Genomic DNA, 16329 nt, shown 5'->3' with positions numbered 1-16329 from the left:
CTTGAAGATTTTCTATCAATATGTGTATTATCAAAACTTAGCATATGAATTCGTTAATACTGATTTAAAGTGGGTAATAAATCACTCACCAACCATTGATGACTCCTTCGACGTTGAGCATGGGAACGATCTTGAACACGTACTTGGCTCGTAGCGCCGCGGCGGCCGTGGAAGCACCTAGCAAGCAGTCGAGAGTACCGTCCATCACCCACGACGCGTTGCTCTCACCAGGATGTACGCGCGCAGTCAGGAATATTATCTCCCTCTCCTGTTTGGATTGGTACAGAAATGTTATTTTTTATTATTTATTGATGTACTACAAAAGGGTCTAGTAAAACGTACACGTAACCGGCGAACTTATATGTGTAGGTTAACGAATATAGAGGAAACAAATGAGGTATTCTGACTTTGTATTCAAATTCAAAATCATTTATTCATGTAGGACATTTTAGCCGCTTATCAACGTCAAGTTTTTACATTCTCATTTTAATTTTTTTCCTACCGTACAGTTCGGTATATAGATCCAATTGAGAAGAACTGGCAAGAAACTCAATTGATTTTTTTTTTAAGCCAGTTTATTTACAATGTATATTTATATAGGTGTCTATGTCTAACATTAAATGAAAATTCAGTGCATGAACAACTATTGCCATGCACACTCGTCATTCAAGTAATCGTTTAGTGAGTAATAGGCTTTGCTCAGTAAATATGATTTAACAGATGTTTTGAATTTATTTAACGGTAATTCCCTGGTATAATTTCGTTTGCAGTTTCACTTATTACATTGTTTTATAGGCACTGTTTTGGTTTGAACTATAGCGACAAGGCAGTAAAATTACAGGCTACGGAGCCATGACAAAGTAATCCTTCGGATTAATCTCGTGAGAGATATACTGGGCATCACATGACGATTTTACCACTATAGTACTGCGGAGATATATATATCTATATATATATATCCATCAGTATGCTTGTAATTACAGTTGCTTAAAAAGAAATTTTAATAAAAGAATACAAACCACGATGGGATTGGTAGATGTATCTTCAGCTGATATGGTGAGCAACGGGATTTCGTTGTTGTTTAACGAATAACACAGCGGTTCTGCACGAAGATACGCTCCGGAAGGCATTTGCAAGCTCCATTCCCAAATTCGTGCCTATAATTATGAAACATAGTGCTTTTATTTTAAACAGTACTTTATTTTTATATATTTATAACATATTCTGTAGAATGTGTTTACTCAAGTTCTAAGTTTTCATAAAGCAAGTAATGGTTGAGTTGCTAATAGTGTAACAATGACCATCTATAATTATAAAATAGCTAATATTAAATATATCCTTACCAACATCATAGAGTAAGTAAACGGGAAGTGGTAGGCGAGGTAGCAAACGTCATTCGTATGCGGGAACTCTATATTGAATGTGACTGTTAGGTAACACTTGTTATGATTTTTCTGGTTCGCGTAGTGGTAACTGTTTTTGTAGTAGCAGATGTCCGATCCGGCTCTCACCCACCCTGGAACCATAATTTTTTTAATATAATTTGATATAATATTCGTCATTTATGGTTGCTCAATTATTATTTATAAATAATTTCTAAGTTTTACCTGCCGAACTGCAGTTCTACTTTTTGGGAATTTTCAATAACTTTTGTTCACTAATAATTATGCTTTCAAAACTAATCTATCGTTCATTATTTGAGGGGCTTTCATGATTAGTCAGTGATTGAATTGGATTTTCTTAACGTCAGTGACTTTACGAAAGATAAAATATATACAAATCGTAACAATTTCAAATTTACCTGCTTTTCCCATGACAGCTTCTTTAACGGAATACATGACGGGTTTCATCCCGAAATTAAACTGACTGTCAGACTTTTCACAATTGACAATATTAAAGATGTAAGGTCGACCCTGCTGCATGTTGCGTACTTCAAAATAGAACCACTGATGTCTTTTGTTGGAGTTTACATCCGGCATAAGAATCAGTTCATACTCTCTTGGACCTACCTGAAATTATTTGGTACTCTACGATATATATTTAGCTTAACGTTTTTAACGTTAGGTAAATTTTTAGACTTTCTCACATTTTTATACCATTGTTATATTACAGTGTTATAAACTTATATTATGTAGAGTGTTATGTCCTCAACATTTCATAATTGTTTCAAGCACATTACAATTTACATCACTAAAATCGTTAATTTATAAAACCTGTTATGAGGTTAAATAGATAATTAATAAAATGCAAAATTGCAGAGTGCCGTAGAATATGGGGTACTAATTTTACAATTATTTATACTATACTATTATTACTATGATGACAAATATTACTGTCACAAACCTGAATAGCTTTTCTGAGATTCCCAGATTCGAATCGGGACTCGAAGCTTAGTCGCGAGGAGAAAGTGTTGACTTTGGTAATTTCTTGTTCATCATTATTACTTAGAAATAAACTATCAGAACTGAAACTGAATAATGAAACATCTTAATAAGAAAATGTTATTTATTGAATAACAGTAACATTACCTTTAATCAGGCACACAAGGCAAACACAATACAATAACAGGCAAATAAAATATATATTACTGAATAGAGGACTACAGATCTATATAATGAGTGTACCTATGTACTCGGTAAGTGGCTCCTATCAACTCTGTCATTCACATATATATATATATACTTAATACATAATATGATGGTGCTATCACAAAATCGAGTCCTTGTATTCGCATATATATACATACTAAATGTAGCATATATCAGTGTATCTATGTGTGTTTTCTATGAAACAGCAAACATATTTACTGTTTTTTAAAGAACAAACAACATTATAGTTACTGGATTTTCAAAAATAAGAGAGTTTGTTTTTGTTTCTGTTGCGTTATTTACAAGTTTGCCCCTATACTATCATCATCATGTGAATTTTAGGGAACGCTTAGGCCTGGTTATTCTTAATGTTATCTTTATTTTACCTTTTTTGCAAGGTGGTATCCACATTAATTACGTTACTACTACAGAGTTGATCTAGATCGTATACAACTTCATTCATATAAGCTTCAGGGTTTATGGCACGGTCAACACAGGAAAGAAGTTTTGTCCTGCAATATTAAAAGATGTATATTGTTAAGTAATAAAAATTATTAAAGAGAAATGACTAATAAAGAGGAAATGTATATATGAAATTTATATACCTGAAATTGTAAACAAGCTGATGTCCCATCTGATGGGAAGTGGTAACTGTTGCTTATATGTTTACATGAATAGCAAATTTGGGTAAAAATGTAAAATATAAGGAAATTTACAAAAACTTCGATGTAATTATAGTTATATTGCAAGAACTATGCAATATTTTAAGATTAATTTTAAAGAGTCTGATACGAAATATACAAATTTACCTGCAAGCGGATCGTTCCATTTTATTAAGAGGTTCGGGTTGATTGGAACCTTGACCACCCATCATATCTGGGTATGCTACTTTTACAAAGGGTATTACGCTGCGGACTCTGGAAGATATCGTACTATACACTACTGCAAATGTGCTATATTTAGAAATGTCTTTATGTATCTTCAGTGACGAATACGATGTAGATGCTGAAATAAATATACAGAGTCATCATATCGAATGGAAAACAATTTACAAAGAGTTATATGAATAAACTTACATGAACTTTCCTGAATTTTATTATATCCCTGAAAGAAAGAAGTCGTGTGCGACGATCCCGTAATAGAATCGTAATCAGTACTTCCTAATACAGCAGTTAATGAAAGATTCAACGTAGGCATGACTCTATTACTTCCCGATTGGGAAGACAAAAAATCTTCTAATATAGATCCTCTAGAATTGGAACGACTTTTAACAAGTCTCACTTGTTTATTGTACGATCCAAATTCTTTAAAATAAATAAAATATCTGTAACAACCAAACAAGCAACCTATGAAAATATTTGTAAGTACTTATAATATTTAATATAATTAAAAATATTATTCAAGATTATATATCATTTATTCGTAGTAAGTATCCTAAGTGCTTAGTTGCATCAACAATGCATAGCATGGCTACAAATAAACAAAGCAACGTTAAGTATAGTGATCGATCAGGTCAGGTCGTTAACAGTGATGACACCCATATTTCAGAAACATACATACATATGTAAGAAGTTAAGCCTTAAGAGTTATACTTTTATACGTGGCTGTTATTTATATTATCATGAATAAATAATTTATATACTTTTTCAAGTCTTCTATTTCTCTCTCATTAGGATTGATCCATAGGGCACTTTGTAAGCTATCACCACTTCTAGTGTGAACTTTTTCTTCATCGTTTGCATCAGTTTTAATCTCTCCGTCTTCAAAATCAATATCAGCAAACTCATCTCCTTCAATATCAGAATCAGGTCCATCATCATCAAGATCTGAATTAATAGTTTTCGAGTCAGAGTTTGCTGCATCTTCTTCATCTTCATGACAAGGCCACGATGTGTTTGTTCCTGAATATTAAATAAATTTATTTAGAAATGTGTAATGTTTACGATTTTAGTTTATGATAAAGGCAACAATATCATATCAAATTCGTATTCATATTACACGACTGAATACAATAATATTGTATAATAAGTAAGGTACAAGGTAAACTAAGATAACATTGTATGATTGATTGCTTACCTTTTAAAATTGGACTAAGATTAAAAGAAGCTGGACTAGAGGCAGGAACAGGTAAGGCTTGGTGCTTAAGACACAATGTGATAACTGAGCATACACGAGCTAATAGTCCATCAAATTCTGGTTCGTCTGGACATTGTGAACAAAATCTATGTAGTGTCTGCACATGCTTCTTTGTGCATAACGCTCGACGTCCTGCTTCTGAAAATACATTTTTAATAATTTGAATTTAATACAAGTTCTTTATTACTTCAACTCCACCGTATATAATAATTACAACAATAATGGTAATATTTAAAACTTGACAGTCATCGTGGACTAATTAAATTGGCACCACCAAATAACAAAATAAACAAAAATATTAAGATATTTTACAACTTTCATCATTGTGTTCGCCGAATAGATTTAGCATAAACTGATTGAACATAGTTGTGACAGTAGCTATATTTATTTATATGATATGAACGTCACAATATTTTCGAAATCCGTTCACCAATAGCAGTGGTGTCAATGAAAAATACATACTTATATTGCATAAGTGCTGCAGGGTCTGTAAAATGTGAGCACATATCTTGAGTCTCATGCGGCCCTCGTAGCGATCCCACCGGTCGAACACCCGGAGGAGCACGCTACTCAGGCCTGTCTTCACGATCTGCATGCAGCACACTTCTGTGTGAGTTACGTAGGTACGTGTGATTCAAGTGGCATACACAGGACCCGGTCCACATGCAAACATATAAATTAGAAACATTTGTGAAAACATTGTGACAAATTGAGATTCGAGGGACCCACTAGGCAGAACGGATCGTATGCACTATAACCTCTAATGTATTATTGAAGTAATTTTAAGACTTTAGATACTAAATTATTAATTGAAACTTCAGTTGAATTCTGACTCTACAGAGACTGTAGGACAAGGTAAACTATAGGACAATATGGAGAATAAATTACATTTGGCGTCAATGCTCTTCTACTTTTTAAAACCAAAATTTTTAACAATAAAATTAAAATAATTCAGATTTTGTACCATATTTACAATGATAATTCCGTTAGGTCTCGGTAAATCTTTCATTTTGAATTTTGAACTAGAAATTATTGTGCCAGTAGGTGTAGGCGTAGATATAAGAATGAGCTGACAAGTACGATACTTCGATGTGTAGTGAACTTTGTGCGTATTCTATTGTATGCACTGATATTTAAAGGTAATTAATCACGTTAATGAGTCCAACACATAGAACATTCAATTGTAGTACATCAATTCATTAAATAACTACATTTTTTCCACTTAACTATTTTTGCTGAAGTAGTCTATAGCGTCCAAACATAATCGAAGTCTAGCGGTGGGGATGAATCCTAGGCTGACCAGTACTCGTTCATAAGTAGCGATCACTCCATCTCGGATCAAAATAGAAGTCGTGACAACTAGAATATTTACAATATTTATAGTAATTACACTTCGTGTTAATTACCAAAGTAATATTGAAACAAGATAATGGCTTACCATTTTTGGCTAACTGTTTCATTATTACTAACAGAGGAAAAATCAGTTTGTTGTCCGTAAAGTGACCTTTCAGTATTAGATGCATTGTTCTTACGCACCCAAGCATTCTTACTTTCATTGCGAATTTGGAATCTGCAATCAGATTAAGATATAATAATTTATTAAAGTATTGATAACTTTAGAAATGATTAAAAACCATGTCTACTATACATACTTTAATGAAACTTTTTTAAGTTGCAATGATTTAACATTTATAACTTAACCTCGAGAGCTGAGTGGTGCTAATATCCAGATAAGATCCTGTAATATCAGTTCTGTTCCCGAGTGTCGATCGCGTTTGTCATGCATGGTACCGATAACTCTTTTAATAATGACTTGTGTTCCTTTTATCGATATAAAGTCTTGGACGCACTGCTGCCGGATCAGGTTATTAGCTGGAATGATGAATATGTATTTAGGGCATGTACCTCGAGGTGCTAGAGAGGCGAGGATCCACACGAGGTCTTGCAGCATCAGTTCGGTGCCAACGTTGCCATCGCGTTTACTATGAGTGGCAATCAAAGTGCGGAGCAGAGATTGCGAGCCGTTTAATGATATGAAGTGCTGCGCGCATTGTTGTCTTGCTAGGTTGTTCACTGAAATTATCGACATGAAATTTCCAATTTTCCTATTTAGATTTGTAAATTCGACTCTGAGAATAATAGTATTTTATCCTAAAGCCACATTGTGGATATATATTGTTTTAAATTCTAGCGTGCGCTAACGCCCACGATATTAGTGTCTTGTATTATGCCCATTGTCAAAATGCGTAGGTGTATTAATTTGATTGAAGATAACAGTACGGTGAAAAGACAATTGAATAATATACATTGTATTGTCGTTCTAATATTACAGATTACAAGGTCAAATAGTCAACTTGTCCAATGTCAAGCAATGCTAAGTGAGCGTGTCTTAAATGTCAGTAGGCAGGTTTGTCACATAAGCAAAAAGGTTATTTGGTAAGACAGCTGTGAGAATTCCAGGCATCTCGAATTTCGTAGTGCAATAAACTTGTATAAGTACATAAATATAGTCATAACGATACCGACAGAATAATTAGTAATCATGTACCAAACCTATTTTACAAACTATAATAACCATGCAAAGCAACTTATCAAAAAGTGACAAGGTGTATTTAAATATATTAGTGGCCAGTTAAAAAACTTAATAATGTAGCCAAGGATATAAGCGCCACACTCGACATACCCTTTTTATTGAGAGGCGCTTTGTTTTCTTTGCCTGATTTTTTATTTTCTTTCTTCCTGTTTGGTGGTGGCGCTTCTATTTGCACTGGGACGCGATAATTGGTCAAATAAATGGAAGGTAGTATAATATTTTATGATATATTATAGAGAATTTAGTAAACATGTGCGTATTACCTGAGGTTTTCTTTCCTTTTCCCTGTTTTAAACACAAAACTTCTCTCAATATAGACGTTATGTAAGTGGAAGTGGGTGTATCTCTAGAGCTCTGTAATTTTTAATTCATAAATTTTAATAGTTATATAATATTGATATGTTTAATATCTGACTGAATTCAAGTAATTTAATTTTGAGTCTTACTTCAAGTATGGAGAGCAGCATTTGTATCGCACCCGATTGTTTGTTCCACAATTTATCCAAAGTGCTTTGACGTACATGTTTATCTGAAACAAAATGTTAATGATTAATATAATTGTATCTCTAATAATTGTGAATACTTATTAATAGGCGTATGTATATATATAATAGGCGTAGGTACTGTTAGTGGATGATATATATAAGTAGTAGGTATCGGAGATGTACGTATATTGTTATTCAATAATGCTAAAAATGTTGAAAGAGTATAAAAAAAATAACCGTGAATCTAATTTTGTGTATACGAATTAATGGTATTAATTCATATTTGTTTCTATGAAATTGGTAAAAGCAAAAAGGAATAACACCTACATTTATTTTATCAGCAATATTATAATATCAGTCTGATGCATATTTCATATACATATCTTATATCAAGGTTAGTTATTTATTATTTATAGTTTAACATAGGACAGATCTATTTATGGTGTTGCTTGAGCTGTTATCAATAACATAACTAAACACCCGTTTTATCTAAGTGTAAGGAAGTTGGTAGATATTTGGCATGATGCTACTGTCTTTGAATATTTACTGGCCCAGAAGGCGAAACTATTTTAGGATCTATCATCGAATTTGTAGTTGACAATAAACCAAGTACATATTAGAGTAAATTATGTTACATCAAGGATTTGGACTACATACAAAAATCTTAAAGTGTCATTTTGGTAGTTAAATAACAAAAATAAATACTTATATTTTAACGATCTAAATACCATACAGATCAATATTAAATTCTATCAACATTCAAATATAATGAAGGGATGCCAATTTATATCACTTAAACAATTTGTCACATGTAATTGATGTATTTGCCATTTAATCAGATAGTAAGAGTTTCGATCACGAATGACCGCGCCCGAACTCTTCCGCGAGATGCTTTGTAGGCACGACAATCGGAGGCCAACTAGTGGTCTTTACTCTTTAGACTGATCAACTAAAATTAATATATTCGTATATATTCCACATTCTCGTATAATTGCGCAAAACGATATGTAGGTATGGTGTTGTTACAAGTATAATCATTCTGAATTAACAATGTGAATTATTTACATTTCGAACATATTTAGTCATAGGCACCTAATTAATATATTTTTATTACGTCGCTTGAATTATAAATGATTTTAATCATCTACATTCTATCCTTACTAGTGTCTCTTGGTTTCGAGGCGATACAGGATCTATTTGATGGTGACATCTAACGTCATCTTAAACCATCCTGTTACCTGAATCCTTCTACTATCATATTATGTGTTCTGTTAGAGTTTTATTGAACATTCAGCTGACATTTGGAATGTAACTTATTCTGTTCTACCCACATTACTACTTACTTGTACGTTGTTGTTGTTATTACTGTCAGTATATTAAATTAATTTTGTAACACTATACCATAAGTTTACATTATTGATCAGTAATATATCTATAAAGCAATGAAACTCCTTTTCTGATAAAAGGAGTTTCATTGCTTTTCTGATATAAATGTATGTACATATACTTACTACAGGAATTTATGAATAAAACGATTTCCGCAGTGCTCGGTGTGACGATTGCCGCGGAAGTAATCATAAATTAGTTCAAGTATATTGTTGTTTATGTGGCGTTGTATAGTGCAGTAAATGGCCTAGTGGTAAGTGGCAATGACATGTCGTCTCGGTCGTGCTGCTCTTGGCTCCCAGCCAGTGGGACACGCGGGGTAGTGACGACACAGGTTAGTATGGGTAGTCTGACGGAACCAGTACATGTTCCACAAAACTATATATTGATGGACCTTACACTATTGATCAGTTATAAAATATAACAAAATGTGTATAGATACTTAGTTGCTGCTGGCAACATGCCATGTGAAATATGAATATACGCCAGAACGGTTGTTACCATTTTGACTTATTTGCCATTAAAATTATTGGGTAGAATTACAATTTATTGGGATTATTTTCAGTACGATATATTGGTAAAAACAAGAACTAGTAGGTTCACATTGCTTTTATTAAAATTACTAATTGTTTTTGGATATTCTTGTAATTGTAAACAAGTTGATAAGTCATTTGATGGTAAACTATAACCGTCACCTATATCATCATCATCATCATCATCATCGCAGCCTGGAAGACGTCCACTGCTGGACATAGGCCTCCCCCAAAGATCTCAACGACGTCAGTCCTACGCTGCTCGCATCCAATGCCTTCCAGCGATCTTGACCAGATCGTCGGGCCACCTTGCTGGAGGGCTTCCCACGCTGCGTCTTCCGGTCCGTGGTCGTCACTCGAGGACTGTCCCAACGGCCAACTGTCCTACGAGCTATGTGCCCTGCCCATTGCCACTTCAGAGTCGCAATTCTTCGGACTATGTCGGTCACTCTGGTCCTTCTGCGGATCTTCTCATTTCTGATTCGATCACGCAGAGTAACTTCGAACATAGCCCTCTCCATTGCCCTCTGAGTGACTCTGAGCTTGTTCATGGCTCATATTATAGGCCCATAGTTAGCGACCACATCTCTGTACCATTCATGAAGTCATCATTGGCAACACACATTGGTCGTAAACCTTCGTCTTGAGACACTGCGGAAATTTGGACGAAAAGATATATAGGAGCTTCCTGAACGCTGCCCATCCGAGTTGGATTCGACGATTGACCTCTTTCTCGTGGACATGGGCGTTTGACATAATTTTCGTCTTGTCCATGTATATCTTAAGACCTACTCCTTGTGAGACTCTACTGAGGTCTTCGAGCATTTTGCTAAGGTCTTCCAGGATCTCAGCCATGACCACGATATCGTCGACAAATCGAAAGTGATTGATGTACTCGCCGTTAATGTTGATGCCCAGCCCGCTCCAGTCCAGAAGCTTGAAGACATCTCCCAACGCGGCGGTAAACAGCTTTGATATGACATCGCCTTGCCTGACACCTCGCTGCAGTTAGATACGCTTCCAATTCTGGTCGTGGAGGCAAACTGACATAGTGGCGTTTTCATTCAAACATTTCAACGCTGCGATATATCGATAGTCAATTTGGCACCGCTGGAGAGACTGTAGCACTGCCTACGTCTCGATCGAATCAAAGGCTTTTTCATAGTCCACAAACGCCAAGAAAAGTGGCAGGTTGTATTCTTCGGTCCTCTGAATTACCTGCCGCAGCGTATGAATGTGGTCTATGATACTGAAGCCTTTTCGGAACCCGGCTGTTCGGGAGGCTGGAAGTGCGCGCGCTGGTTCAAACCTGAGCGCGAGACGATTCGTGATGACCCCCGAAAACAACTTATATACATGGCCCAGCAGTGTTACGGGTCTGAAATTCTTGAGAAGCGATTTGTCTCCCTTCTTGAAGAACAGAACCACCACACCACCCTTTGCCATGCTTGAGGCATTCTGCCCTCGAGGATGACGGAGTTGAATAGCTTCTGGAGTATTCATAAAACAGGTCTACCGCCAGCCCTCAGAAGCTCAGGAGTAACTCCATTATCGTCCGGCGCTTTGTTGTTTTTAAGTTGTTTAAGAGCCATACCTATCTCGTACAGGCTGACGTCCGGGATATCTTCGGTATAGTGTCGTTAGTGTTAATTTGGCTCTAGGGTCTTTCGCCGTATTGTTAACAGGTGCCCGTGTTGTCGTGTATAACTGTCCATAGAACTTCTCAATTTTCCTCAAAAGTTCGGATTTAGACGATGCGATCCTGCCGTCATCCGTCTTAAGTCGCATCAGCTGGCTCTGTTCGGCAGTCAGATCCCTGTTAAAGACTTTTGAGCCCTTGTTTTTCTCAATAACCTCCTTTACAGAATTTGTGTTAAACACCGTCACCTATATACATGAACAATACCAAGGAAATCACATAATCATGTGACGCCTGTGATATCAGTCAATGCGTTACCGTTTCAGACGACTAAGGTATCGTGTAATTCTTCCTCTTACACTGCCTAATTTCACCCTACAACCGAAACATAGCTTACAAAGCAATACAATATTACTTTATACAAAGTCTTTCTCGCTATTTTCTTGTCTTGCTATTTATAGATATAATTAAATTCTGACTCACGCTTTATATAATGATATTACGAATAATTGGTTTCTATTAATAATAAATTTATATACATCTACTTTAAATTTACATATTGCTTTTATGCAAATTTCAAATTTGTAGAATAAGGAAGTAAACTACTCATCTATAAATTGCAATCAATAATAATAATTTTACCAATTAAATACTGCCGAATGACGGGCCCTTATAGAAATCAAAACATAATAATAATAATAATTTTAGTAGTATTCTTTGTTTATATAGGATTGACACATCAAGAGAAGGGGGCGGACGAGTTCTTTTAGTAGCGCACGAATCCCTAAAATCTGAAGATAATGAAAATATAATTGGTAACAAACAAAACATTGGGAGAGAGCATGGCAACAGGCCGGCACGCAGACTGTCGGGCGATTACAGAGCATGTTTCGGTCACTCGGCGGTGTCAGAAGTTTTTCAAGGTTTAATACAAACACTAATGAAAATAAATAGTCCAGCTAAAAACGTTGGCAATAAAAAATACAGGCAGTATTAACTACGACGTCCACATGGCACTACATGTCAGTTTATAAGCATTAACAAAACAATAGAAGATTGTGGTGCTGATATCGGAAGTAGAAAACGACAAATTAAGTGTAATATTTCTGATTTATATAGGATTTTTGTAAATAGACTGACAAACAAGCTGAGGACGGTTGATCCGCCCGGTACAGTGGTGACCGTCGCCTATATACGAGTACATGCATATTATATTATTATGTGACGCCCGTGATAACATTGATATGTTCCCAATCTGGTGAATTAAGATTTAATATCCTAATTCATCAGAATAGGAACACATGAATGTGATCACGGGCCATTATAACTATATTCTGTAATTTCATAGATCAGTGTCCATCCATCACCGGACACATGGCATAGAAAGTAAGCTGCTTTTTGGCCGAAATAGGTGTGACTGAAGTACCCACGCAGACGACTCTACAAATTTAACCTTGGTATTAATTACATGGTTACAAAATAAAACTTTGCTAAATAAAATAAAATATCGCATAAAATTTAGCCTGCGTTGGATTGCTCTTCCTATTTATATTCGAGGGTTAAATTCAGCGTATACATACGTTATTAAAAGGCTAATTTATTCTCAATGACAAGTAAGCACTTTATATTAATATATTTTAAATCTATAAATGAAATGTGATATATAAAATAAGAAAACTGAATAACTATTACAATAATGATATCAGTCGTCAAGTTACGTTGTTAAGTTGTTATTAGAAAATCGAGAAAGAATACCTGGAGGCCCAAACAAGAATAGTTGGATCCGGACCAATTTAGAGAATCTGTTTCCTATCGGCCCAACCGAGAATCAAACTGTAAAGATTGAGGAGTTTATTTATGCACAGCAACTTGCACCCAAAACATCATCAATAAATGAAATATGCGCAGTATTATAAGATATATAGGATAATAATTCCTCAGTTTGATATATTACTACAAGTGGTCTCCAAGCGTACTCCAAAACACACATCATAACATGCGCGACACATGCCAACAACAAAATGTAAACATGTTCCTGTCCTCAGTTGCCAAATAAATAATACAACATCAAGATTGGCATATTACTATAATGTTAGATAATGTACTAAAATATTTTAAAATATTTACAAACTTTTATAGTATTTGCTAGTATTCCATAAGTTTTGTATCCATTGACTTTACATCGAGTTGAAATTTTAAGTACATATGCTAGTCTTATGATACTATAATATTGTAACAGTATTGATGGAGCTTGTAGGTTATATATATGTGTATATATATGAAAGAGTTCCAACTCGAAGACTCTTTAATTAAAGCGTTTGTACTCACAACCACCTATTACATATATATATAGTTTGAGTTGGAAGAAAAGAGTTGGAGCTCTTTCATTTTGTATCATGATGATTGTCTAAGATAAGTTATCATCATGGCCACCGAAAAAACTTGTTCAAATAACTACAATTAAGTCTAAAAATTTTGATAATTTTATATTGGATATTTTATTTCTGCTTTTTTACCATTCTGATGTTTTTTTATTTTTTGTACAAAATATTAAATAATATAATTTCTATATATCTTTTTACGAAATTAGGAATTAAAATAATAAAGCTATTCTTATAAGTTTAATATACATATGTTATAAGATATTTTGATGTGCAGACATAAACGTAATAAAAAATAGACAGATAATTGTATGGAATCTACTGTTACAATACTAGCATTAAAGAACAATCTTTATGAACTTCAGCATCTACATTATGAATAGATCGATGCCAATTGTGGGACAATAAAGTAAATATTTAAGTTAACCCAATACAAATTTATTCAATGCAGATATGCGGTTTTTATATAAAAATACTTTTTAAAAAAAAGGGACTTAAAATAGCAACTGCAATACCTTAATAAGTTGCTTATTTACTTATTTCAGGAAGATGTATTATTGATTATTTATGGTAATTGTCATTAGCAATGTACCCACTATTATGTCAATCTTCGTATGGTTAAAGATTTTTAGTAAATTCACCCATGCGATGCGATGTGGTGAGAAAAATAGTTCATCTTCACATTTCAGTAATATCTTGAGAATATACATCACAGCAGATGCGATCATAAGACACTTCATCATCACCTATAAAAAGCCACTTGTTCGAATATTTATAACGTAGTAGAATTGATTATGTCTTAATTGGTCATTTAAAATAGAGCAGATATTATGTGCCAATATGCTGCTTCGGTAATGTTTCATTTAATTAATAATGTGAATGTTGTTTTTGGCATGAGATAATGGCTTTCCTTTCAGATCGGCAGTTAAGATATTAAATTATATACTGAATATTAATATCCTATCTAATTTAATATATCTAATATCAGTCATCATGATAATTTGGTTTCAACACTTTTTTCGGGGTTGTTTATTTAAATTTAAATAACATGCATAATTTTGGTCTAATCTGAAATAAATTTAATAAGCTAACATTTTACAATTGAAATTTAAAAATCAAATAGAATTTGTACTGGATGAAAGGAAATAAATATATTGTACTTATTCTATACCCATATTTTATGCACGGAGGTTCCTTTCATACCTACGAGTAAGTGGCCAGCATTTTAGCATACCACCTTACCTCCGATGGTCGCGGGTTCGATTCTTCGCAAGGTACAAACATTTTGTCATTAGTATGATTGTTTGTATTGGTCTGGATTTATATGTATATTATGTATGTATTTGAAAAAAAAACCCTGTATATAAGTTATGTTTAGCTTGGGATTAGAATATGCTGTGTGAATTGTTCAGGCTTTTTATAATATTAATATTATTATTCATTACTTTATTATACGCAAGTTTATAAAACAAGCAACCAATGACAATTATACAATGATACGGCTGCTGACCAATGTCATGGAAAATCTTATTAGCAATATATCACGAAGTACTCTTGTGAACGAAAATAGATGCCCGCTTGTCTACAAGATGATCTAATTCTTCCGATTATACAACACATATATTAAACAACTTTCCGTCAAGTTTAATGCAAAGAATGGAACACTTTTTAATTGGAGTTTAATCGATGTAGTTCATAGAGAATTAACAACCCGCCTCGGCTTCACACGGGTCCAATATATGTTTAACTTTTAAACTGTTAGACACATTTCGGTAAGGGCAAGGGGCAATTTGAAAATGAACTCTTTATTAAAATTATATGGTATATGAATTTAACTTTTTTCATTATAGTGATTTCTTCCTCAAACCTATTATGTATGTTACAATAGGGCAGAAATTTTAGGAAGGCTAAGCTGAGACATAGCATTAAAAAGGTTAGGAAACACTGGTATGAATTGCCGCGATGTCTTCGTTAAAACAAAATGAAATCGATAGGGAATATTTTTTGTATTGGTTTGTTATTGTTTTACATTGTATTAGACGGTAATTGTAAATATATCTTTCTCTGTACGCACGTCAAATCGCGCGGTGGAATGTAATGGCGAAATACGAAGTACACTAAGAGCTTAAGTGTTTGTTACTCAGCCATGCGTGAACCTATAACTTTTGTAAATTAATTCCGGAAGTAACAAAGCCCGGCAACTGGTACCGCATGACGGTACTGATACCATCGATAAGCATATACAACTATAAATATATAGAATAATGAGAACTTCCTATGACATGAATAAATTAATGGTAACACTTGGAGAGGGCACGGCGGGCGGCGCTTTGGCCGATAGCCCGTTGCACCAACCGCGTGGTATGTTCCCCAGGCACGCGATGTAGCTGCAGTAATGACACCTCAATGATTTATCGCTTTTTAGGGTTCCGAACAAAATGGCAAAACGATATTAATGTTATATAATATGACATTATCCGTTAGCCCTTTTAAAGAATTTTAGACTAATTTCTAGCACACTGATTAGGATTTAAGAAGTAATTTGATAAAAATATTAGTAATAAAAATTTTTTAACTTATAAAAATCG

At 34.2% G+C, this 16329-nt stretch overlaps 1 protein-coding gene across 1 annotated transcript in view; it reads right to left on the bottom strand.

The window, feature by feature from the left end:
• LOC131846037 (cytosolic carboxypeptidase 1-like) overlaps window positions 1–16329 on the bottom strand; it is a 72287-nt gene that overhangs the window by 40266 nt on the left and 15692 nt on the right. Inside the window, exons 4-21 of the mRNA XM_059195249.1 lie at window positions 7764–7846; window positions 7581–7671; window positions 7408–7491; window positions 6630–6797; window positions 6426–6596; window positions 6163–6294; window positions 5952–6083; window positions 5187–5330; window positions 4665–4862; window positions 4231–4489; window positions 3665–3912; window positions 3398–3593; window positions 2975–3100; window positions 2344–2470; window positions 1802–2009; window positions 1344–1516; window positions 1020–1157; window positions 90–268 (exon numbers count right to left, since the gene is read on the bottom strand). Of these exons, the coding sequence (XP_059051232.1) occupies window positions 90–268; window positions 1020–1157; window positions 1344–1516; window positions 1802–2009; window positions 2344–2470; window positions 2975–3100; window positions 3398–3593; window positions 3665–3912; window positions 4231–4489; window positions 4665–4862; window positions 5187–5330; window positions 5952–6083; window positions 6163–6294; window positions 6426–6596; window positions 6630–6797; window positions 7408–7491; window positions 7581–7671; window positions 7764–7846 (2857 nt within the window). The remainder of the gene's footprint in view (window positions 1–89; window positions 269–1019; window positions 1158–1343; window positions 1517–1801; window positions 2010–2343; window positions 2471–2974; window positions 3101–3397; window positions 3594–3664; window positions 3913–4230; window positions 4490–4664; window positions 4863–5186; window positions 5331–5951; window positions 6084–6162; window positions 6295–6425; window positions 6597–6629; window positions 6798–7407; window positions 7492–7580; window positions 7672–7763; window positions 7847–16329) is intronic.

Source organism: Achroia grisella, unplaced genomic scaffold, assembly GCF_030625045.1.
Source record: "Achroia grisella isolate CSIRO2021 unplaced genomic scaffold, CSIRO_AGI_Agris_v1 utg487, whole genome shotgun sequence".
Classification (NCBI taxonomy): Eukaryota; Metazoa; Arthropoda; class Insecta; order Lepidoptera; family Pyralidae; genus Achroia; species Achroia grisella.
The sequence above is the reverse complement of the archived record's forward strand: the minus strand, read 5'-3'. Positions and strand labels throughout refer to the sequence as shown.